Consider the following 10,175-nt stretch of genomic DNA (forward strand, 5'->3'; position numbering starts at 1 on the left):
GTTAAAGCCGTTTAGGGCGATGGAAATGGGTCGGGTTCAGTGAGTTTTCTGGCCCACCCGAATTAAATAATATAATATAGGTTTGAGACTTTTTTTTTTTTACCCTCTTTTTTTTCTCTTACTTTTTCCCCTTTATTGATTTAAATAACTAAAATATCTTTATTTTGTTAATTTATTTACACATTAAAAAATATATTTTCTATAATATAAGTAAGTGTGCAATTTTTTTCTCTTTTTAAATATGATTTAATTTTATTCTAAAAAAAATTAGTGTAAAATGCCTTAAATTTGTCAAAATTATTGATTTTAGGTTAACTCAATTTGATATGATCCATCCAATTCATAATAAGATAATGGTTCAATTTGGTATAAGTTTGACTTTTTAAAAAAATGGGATGAATTTAGAATAAAATTTCTTAAATTTTACTAGTACATAAAATAGGAAAAAGTTTTGGATTTGAATTTGAATTTGTTTTTAAATTAAAAAAAAAAATCATTTCAAACCCCCACCCGTTGCGTGTGTGTGTCTTGGTTTGGGGCTCATGGGCCTAAAAAAAGAAAACCAAAAATAGATTATTGGTGAGAAATGGGACATTGAAGAAAATGATTTTTCACTCGACTAATTTGATTGAAGAAAATTTCTTTTCTGATAATCTTATAGTTACAATTATAAGACATGGGAGATTTGAACCAATAGTTCTTATAAATGAAAGCATAAAAATAAAATGTCACTGAATTACAAAACGTTAGGTGGTTAAAGAAAATCTCTAAGGGTGCATTGTCCCTTCTTCATCACGTAGTTTTTTTTTTTTTTTTTTTTCCATTATCTCTATCTCATATACGGTAGCATATTAATTTTAATTTATCTGGATCAAAACAATTACAAATGATTCAAGCACTTTTTCAATTCCTAAAGTTTTCCCACCGGAAGCTTTCAAGCCACAGCCCCAATCCACAGACCAACAACACCACCACACACTGTCAATCCACCATGCTCAGATTCGCCTGAACTCGAAATTATCTTCTGATTCTTTCTGCTGGAATGTGTTGTACACTTGTCCCAACATTCAAATAGCTATCCATGCTGGAAGTTGTGGCCACCATATTCCAATTTTTAACAACAGAAGAATGTTCATAAGTTACAATGGTACATATCAAATTGCTCTTGATACCTGAGCAGCTCGGAAATACAACAATACGTTTTTTACGGTTAGGTGATTTTCTTTTAGGTATGTAAAATATAACAATACCGCAAGAAATTCTAACCCATTACAATCAAATACTCTACGTATGGCATCAATGAGAAAGCACCATTACACAGAGAAAATTGCAGCTTGTGTAGACAATAAACAAGCTTTCAAAACCTATAAGAGTCTGGTTCAATATACAGGACACACTTCATTAACCATTTTCATTGGCCTCAACAATACTTGCCCCATCAGATAATCTTCATCAGATAGGTCAAGGTAAACATACCACATTATCTTCATCAAATGGCTTTTGGACCCAGATGAAAGGCTATTGGAAGAGGTTGTAGTCCAAGAATGCTGTTGAGCAGGCAGGAAATTGGGCAGCCTGCAATATCATCAACAAAGAGCAACAAACACCTTTTCGGCTTAATGCTCATCTTGCCTCTCCAAGTCTTGCATTTCAATTGGTTCAGGGAAAATTTCACTGGATAACCTTTTATTTGAAGATGAGTATTCCTGTCCGCCACTGCCATGGGAGTTTTCCCTCCCTGGCTGTTTTAGACCACTGATGCCAGTCTGGCTTGGAATGGTGGCACTCTCTGATGAGCTGTGCCGCCAACTACCAAAGATCGCAGCACTCCAAGATCTATTAGACGACGTTGTTCGCAACTTTGCAGAACTGGAACTCTCCTCCCTAACCACTTTTAAAGGGTTTTCCAATGCTTTAAGGATATGTTTCATTGCAGGGCGTCTGGAAGGCTTGCTGTTAAGGCATGACCTGGCCACAATTGCTACAGCCCATACTTCTTCCAATAGATCTTCATCTATTATCAGAGATGGGTCAACAATTTTAGTTACCAGTTCCTTGTCATATATGCTGATGTAGGGCAGCGTCAGTTCCAACCACTCTCTTGTAGTAGCATCATCAAATTTGCTGATGCCAACCTTACCCGTTACAAGCTCAAGCAAGACTTTCCCAAAACAGTATGCATCGTAAGCACAAGATGCTGATGATGAGCCTGTCCATCACCAAAGAAATTAAACAAAAAACTGTTTAGTTTTCTTCTCCAATCATTATGCAGTTGAAAGAGAAAGAAACACTGAAATGCCAGATACATTAAAAGTCTACATGGCCCACTCTCCTCACCACTCTTCTAAGCTGAAATACTTTCTTTAAATAATAGACTTGCTTCAGTAAAGTGTGAACAACCCTAAATTTTCAAGATGAAGGGGAAGTAATATATATTCTCTGTGAGGATAGTAGTAAGCTCATTGCTTAAGCTTCAGATTATTCTTCCAGAGGTCTAGACTATTGGGCCATGAATTAATAGACACAAGTTTACAGTCCATTCCTAGAGGAATGGCTAGGTAGGGTTTATAAAGGATGATTGACCAAAGAGGAAGCATATTTAAATTATGTTTTAGTATGTTGACAAATAGATAAAATAAATAAAGAATATCCAAAAAATGTAGGAGAATATACACACCAGAAGGGCCTTGTTCAGAGATTCTGCACATGACACGAGAAAAAAGTGTTACACCTTTGGACAGAACACAATAAATATATCTAACCATGGAAACAAATTAAAGTAATAAAAATGGCAATGTGCACAAAAGACAGATTTAATTTTAGTCCAAACTAAATCATGATTATATTGGACTAAACATTCCTTTTAAGTAATTGATTTCATGGAGGCAAATAATCAAAACCATACATACATACACACACACACACACACATATATATATATAGTATTTACATCCATTTAAAGTTACTATTCATGCATCTAATAAACTACCTGCAACAAAGTGAGAGATGAACAGATTCAGTCCCACATCTCATGAGTTATCTATTATACTACTAGTAGTAAACTGCTAAGTTGACCCATTTAATGGCAGCAATATGTAATAAATATTTCTAATATATTCTGATTTATTTTCTTCTTGAGTTTTTTAAGACAATAATTTCTGGAGATCAATCAAGATTAAGCCATGCCAGGTTGTTGCTGCTAATGATGCTCTTCCAGAGCATCTATTCTAGGTTAAGCTCAACAAATGTTGAAGCAAAAGAAGAATCCCTTTTTTGGGGGGGGAGGGGGAGGGTGGGGGTGTTCTGCTCCATGTGGCATGCACAACTTGAAAATGCAAAGAAAATATATAATTGATAAATTACTTACTGTGGCTTCCGCAAGAACCTTGTGAGCACATTCTGGTGTGAATCCCCTTGAGAATGAACTTCGCTCAAACTTCCAAGCCGCACTTCAAATTTATCATCAAGGAGGATACTGCTTGCTTGAATATCTCTTCAACCACCAAAAATATTATTTCATTTAATATTTGCACCACTGGGCATAATAGTTCTAAATAAAGCTAGAAAAGATAAGAGATAATGTTTCCAAAGCAATTAATTTCTGACTAAAAATCAAATTGTGGTTGGAATTGACTCAAATGAAAACATGTGAAAGTACAGTATATAATTTTGCTAATTGAGATTGACAGATTTGAGCAAATTATAATAATAATAATTGAAAATGACCAAAATGAAAGCATTTAAGAAGCATTTCTATATAATCTTGTTTGCATGCTACTGGAGCACATCTCTTTTCACCAGTGTACACTGCTAATTCTTTCCATTAAAAGGAACTAAAGGTCCAATTTAAAGCCATCCTTTGTGACTATATAAGCAGCTCTTACATAAAGAAAAGAAAACATCAACCTATGATACAAATTATCAAATTTTGTACATCATTCAGATGATAATGCCTATTAAACTTGCAGAAAAGAGCTCAAAAGATTCAAACTTTCTCTGTATGATGATTTGATATGATAATCTCCCCAAAAAGGAAGATGATATTCAGTCAGGTTTTGAGTTAAAAATTAAAAAGACAAAAGGCAAAAGAAAAAAAGAAACAGTTATCTTTGAGTTTATTTACTCCCCAGGATCTTATACCAAAGGTGAGTTTGCAGTAGCACCTCCTAACAGGGTATGTATGTCCCAGATGCATAGGGTGAAAATCCCACATAAAATGAATCTTGAACAATCGAGAAATCACGTCCAATACCTAGAGTATGATCCACATTACAGAAAATCACAAAGCTTTTATGTCCCCAAAAGTATATGGTCAGAGTTTAAGGAGAAAAAATTTAAAATAAAGAATTATGCATTCTTATTTTTCTTTCTTCATTTGAATAAATTGGGTTCAACTTTGCAGCCAAAACTGAGTTAAATTCAATGCAAAAGCTCCAGAAAGGTTGGGACCAGTACACTGATGTCAAGAATCCTAAGTACATACTTCAACCTAGAATTGTGATTTAATGTTTATTATTTTTTGGAGAAAATGATATCTTAGTAAATCAACCAATCCTAAATGGCCCAAAAGCACCACCCATAAGGGTCTTTCCCTAGGACATAATTGAATAGGCAGTTAAGCACCTACTTCACTAGCAGACAAGCAGGTTAATTGAGAAATTAAATCAGAGAAAAGCTAATATGGGACAAGCTAATTTTCTTGACAGAACAAATAATTGTAATCTAAGTTGCCAACAGGCAGATTCATAATTGTAATCTAAGTTACCACATAAGATGGATGATATCAAAAGTAAGAAAGACAAGAAACTAGAAAGGTTTCACTTAATGAATGACGAGAGATCAATGATACCTGTGAACAAGGGGAGGGTTGCACTCATGATGTAGGTAGGATAGGCCCTCAGCAGCTCCTATCGCAATTTTCAATCTTGTGATCCAGTCCAGAGACTGTGAACTGCCATCCTCAGAGATAAAGCTGTGTAAGGAATTAGCCAGGTCTCCATTTGGCATACTTTTGTACACCAAAAGCTTCTCACTCTCATGCTCCAAGCAGTGCCCCAATAGTGGAACCAACCGGGTATGTGAAACCTTGCTGAAAAACTCCAACTCCATCATGTATGATTCTTTCTTGAAGGAACGCAAATCTACCCTTTTGATGACTACAGGGATCCCACCTTCCATAAGCCCCCAGAAAAGGTCTCCAGAGTGGCCATGTTTGATAAGATTTGCTTCACTAAAATCGCCAGTGAAGTGGAGCATCTGCTCATAGGTAAATATTTCTCCAATACCTGTCAAATTGGCAAGATCCTTGGGTAGAGAAGTGTTGTCTCCTTCTGGAACAGACCCTACATTTGCAGTCCTTTGAGTTGCAGTGCCCTTATCACACATTCTCAGGAGTAGTACCATGACCATCACTAAAAGTGCAATGAAGCCAATCCCACCAACTAGGCCCCCTACTATATATATCCACCGTTTCTTGGTCTTTGAACTATGTTCTACTACCTGATTCTGTTCTGGGTCTCCAAAATTATTAAAAAGTAAGCCTCTGTCGGTATAGAATTGTCTACAATCATCCGCACTCCTCTGATTTTGCACCAACTGTAAACAATTTCTATCAAGAGTAGCATTGCTTTGACCAGCATCAACTACCTTGCCTTGAAAATAGTTACCGGAAAAATCAACTGAACTAAACTTCCCAACATATGATAAATTCAAAACACCATAAAATCGATTGTTTGAGAGATTGAACACCGCAAAAGTAGCGTTTTTATTTGAACCAAGACTCATAAATATACTATCCGGAAATGGACCCTCCAAAACATTGACCCCAATATCCATCCTCCTCAAACTCCTCAATCTTTTCAACTCCGCAGGCAATGACCCGGACAAAGCATTCTTGCTAAGATCAAGCTCTACTAATCCAGACAAATTACCCAATTCACCCGGTATCGAAGTGAAACTATTATCAGAAAGGCTCAAGTATTCAAGGCTTAAAAGATTACCAAGCCCATCTGGAATTGACCCAGATAAGTAATTTGAAGAAAGGTCAAGCCTTGTGAGTTTAGCAAGAGACTCAAAACCAGAAGGCAATGACCCAGTAAGTGAATTCCGTGAAAGATCAAGAATTAACAGCTCAGATAAATTTCCCAATGAAGAAGATATACTACCAGTAAGGCTATTACCTGACAAATACAAACGCCTCAGTGAACTCAATCCACCGAGCGACGGAGGGATCGACCCAGTAACTGAGCTAGAACTTAGATCGAGCACTTGGAGTGCATTAAGTCTTTGGCCGAACCAGTCCGGAATAGGCCCCGGAAGCAAAAACCCAGAAGCGTTGAAAGACACCAAGCTTGTCAAATTGGCCAAAGAGTCCACAGCGAACTTTTGATTTAGAATCCCATAACGGCTTCGTCTCAACCCGGACACGTTGATTTCAGTGACCCGACTGTTATTGCACTGAACTCCGGTCCAGTTTCTACACGGGTCGAGCTTGATGGGCCAGTCCTTGGCTCTGAGCCCCAAAGACGACCGAAGCTCAAGCAAAGCCGAGCGTTCAAAGCTTGAGTTGAGGTGCTCTTGTTGTTGAGCTACAACGCATTGGAACAACACGAACGTGAATACTGCTAGCTTAATAACCAGAGCTCGCTGAGATTCTTCTTCCATGGCTTTGTTTGATAATGCGGAGAAGAAGAAGAAGAAGAACTGAACTAGTTCATGTTCATCGAGGTGGTGGTGTATGAAGTTGAAGGTTCGTTTTTGTGTGTAATAATTTCAGATGTACACAAAAATAGTACTAGATAATGCGTCTATTTAATGTACTCTGCGAAATTCCAACCTCCAAATCACGAGCTTTGATTCTGCTTTCTATGTTGCTCTAAACAACCCAACTGAATTCTTAACTAAAATATCTCTATAAAGTTACAAACTTTTCAAAACTTATTAAGCTATATAATCTTACTTTACAATACATTTAAAGACTAAAACGTGTATAAGGATTAGGCTTTGGAGTTAAGGAGAGAGAGCGTGCAAGACATTAATGGCAAAAGGTGGTACCCCAGCTGCCAGGGCTCTCTGCCACTGCAAAATTCAATAACTGTGTCACTTTCAGACGCACCGGAGCTAATTAATGAACCATGACTTTGAGTTGTGTATAGCTCTTCTGGTTTAAAAAATGGCTATAGGGTTATGGAGCTTTGGGTTTTTAGTTGACTATTTAGGCTAGAAGAATAGTAATGGTAAAAATGCCGGTTGTGGAAAAATGGCTTGTTAGCTCAGGCATGGTTTCAGAGATTGAAGGTGGTCTCTAGTGTGTGGGTGTGAGTTGTTTGTTTGATTATAATAGAGTGTAGAGAGCATTTTGAATGTGACAGAAGTGTCTTTCATATGTGACAATTCAAAGCTTATATAAATTTTTCTTTCTTTTTGCATTGATTGGAAACTTTGAAATTGATTTTGTCGCCGACTTGCCGTAATAGTGGCAACCTTATTGAATGATTTATGAGATTAGTACTTAGCCACAGAGAGAGAGAGAGAGAGAGAGAGAGTGATATGAGATGAGATGAGATGAGATGAGATGAATTATTGGGTTTACTTTTCATCATGCACATGCTATATCGTTGGTCCAATCTTTTTTCTTTTTTTTCTTTTTTTTTATAGTATAATTGGTCCAATCTATTAGGCTAATGATACTATAGCTTTCACTTGTGGAGTGGAATCAGATTTAATACTTTTCTAGAGAGACAAAAAAAAAAAGATTTAATACTTTTCTAATGGTACCTTTTTATCTCAAATAATCAAATGGCAGTTTAGTCCTTCCAAACTCCATCCCTATCTGCTCCTATCAATCTTTTATAAAAGTTGATTCTCAAAGCAAAAAAATCTTTAATAAAAGTATTGTAGAATTGATTGCCACAAAAGATGTGATAATGTACAAGCTTAAAGTTTGAGTAACATCACCTTCTATAATCTTTTGTCTTAAAAATAAATAAGGGGAAATCTATAAATAAATAAAAAGACATAGTTTTTTATGTGACAATTAAATTATGTTTTTTTTATTATATTAAATTTTTAAATTTATAAATCATAATGTTTTTGACTCACTTTTACTTTTTTAACTGAAAACTATTTTTGATACTTTTCTAGAGAGAAAAAAAAAAGATTTAATACTTTTCTAATGGTATCTTTTTATCTCAAATAATCAAATGGCAGTTTAGTCCTTCCAAACTCCGTCCCTAGCTGCTCCTATTAATCTTTTTATAAAAGTTGATTCTCAAAACAAAAAAAATCTTTTATAAAAGTATTGTAGAATTGATTGCCACAAAATATGTGATAATGTTCAAGCTTAAAGTTTGGATAACATCACCTTCTATGATCTTTTGTGTCTTAAAAATAAAGAAGGGGAAATCTATAAATAAATAAAAAGTGTTTTTTTATTATATTAAATTCTTAAATTTATAAATCATGACGGGTTTGACTCACCTCTACTTTTTTTTACTGAAAACTCTTTTTGTTTTAATAAAAAATTGCTACATTACCCACTAACTAAATAAAATATAGAGATTAAAACCAACTATCATTTGTCATTGTATATTTAAAATAAAATGAGACCTCCAATTAAAAAAATTATAGAGGTAAGTCAAACACAATCATGACAATCTAAATACTTCATCCTTCTCCAAAAAAAAAATCTAAATACTTCATCCATATTTATTAAAAAAAACATTATCAAAATAACCTATTTGGTGAAAGGAAAATTGTCACTAACACCTATTATACCCCTACAACACTATTTTGAGGTTTCATTATTTAAGATTTTTTATTTTAAAAGAATTTTAAAATAAAAATTCATATATATAGAATTTAAAGAAAAATTGTAGTTTGAATTTGACATACCACCAAACGAACAAAAAAAAAAAAGTAGAAATTTGAAATTCCTAATACTCCTAAGTGGCTAATATTCCTCTTAAAAAATGCTAATTTTTTGTTGGGACCATATCCAGTATTAACATCTATATTTCCACTTTCCATGCTCGTATAAAAAACAAACATTCCTTTGCTTGCTTTAAACTTGCTTGGCCTTACAATTTTATACATAATTATTTTAATTTATATATTTTTTAATTGAATTAAAAATATATTTTATATTTAAATCATCCATTAGAATTATTGTATATTATATTTTATTTAAATATTAAAATACATAATTCCATATACAAACACAATAAAAACCTATCAATATATATATATATATAGACACACACACACACAATAAAATAATAATAATAATTCTAAGAGAAGTGCTACCGTTCACAACATTTTCACAACAAATTATAGGTGCTAAGTTATTATTGGTTCTAATTTAAATCTATAACTTAAATTACTTTTTTATCCACCCATAACAACCAATAACAACTTGTAAGTGCACGATTGCACCTAGACCCAAATACAATTACGGGCTCAGGCCCAATGAGCCATAAACAATGAAATTTGTAGAGTGTGGGCTTGAAATCTAGGTTAGAGGTACTGAGAACTTGACAACAGGCTAAGAAGTACAAACACTTGTAAATAACAAATGATAATTGCAAATAGACCTCCTCGGATGTAAGCCGAGGACTACCTCTGTATTATTTCTCTTTCTTTCTTAAAGATTACAATTCTTAATTTCTTTCTTTGTTCCAACCCCCCATTTTCTTTGGCCTTCACCCCCCTTAAATACTTCTTTTCCTGATACTTTATCCACGTGTTGCTCAAACCCCCTTTCCCCTAGATATTTCTTCCCTTAGTGCCTTTGAATAGTAACCAGAAGTTTCAGTTCTACTGTTCAGGGGTCACTTCCCCATTAATGCGGCCAGGGAGGTAGGTGCAGAGTCTTTAATGTGGAGGTGACAGCCTTTGCTCTTGGTATTTTTCTAACACCGGTATATCTAGAAGGTTCAGGGTTTCTCCCATTTAACCAACAGTCCTTCCAGAATTCTGCCTTGACCTTCGTAGTGAATCTCCGAGTTCTCTTGGATCTGTCCGAGGAGAAACTCACCCTCGGCTGTATCCTCGGACCCTCGGCGTATGGGCCGATTCGCAGTACTAACAAATCCTTAGCTCAAGAGCAGATCGGCTCTCCTTGCTAAAGCCCAAAGGCCCAGATGCCTGCTTGGGTCCTTTATTCCCCACACAACCTA

General features: G+C 35.0%; 1 protein-coding gene across 1 annotated transcript; it reads right to left on the minus strand.

The window, feature by feature from the left end:
* Nucleotides 1-1,082: 1,082 nt before the first annotated feature.
* Nucleotides 1,083-7,348, minus strand: LOC142610171 (putative LRR receptor-like serine/threonine-protein kinase At2g16250). Its single transcript, XM_075781918.1, has 4 exons — nt 4,850-7,348; nt 3,368-3,493; nt 2,678-2,700; nt 1,083-2,209 (listed from the first exon to the last, which is right to left on the minus strand). The coding sequence occupies exons 1-4, from the start codon at nt 6,661-6,663 to the stop codon at nt 1,617-1,619; spliced, it is 2,556 nt and encodes an 851-aa protein (XP_075638033.1). The 5' UTR covers nt 6,664-7,348; the 3' UTR covers nt 1,083-1,616.
* Nucleotides 7,349-10,175: the final 2,827 nt, after the last annotated feature.

This window comes from Castanea sativa, chromosome 1 (assembly GCF_040712315.1).
Source record: "Castanea sativa cultivar Marrone di Chiusa Pesio chromosome 1, ASM4071231v1".
NCBI lineage: Eukaryota > Viridiplantae > Streptophyta > Magnoliopsida > Fagales > Fagaceae > Castanea > Castanea sativa.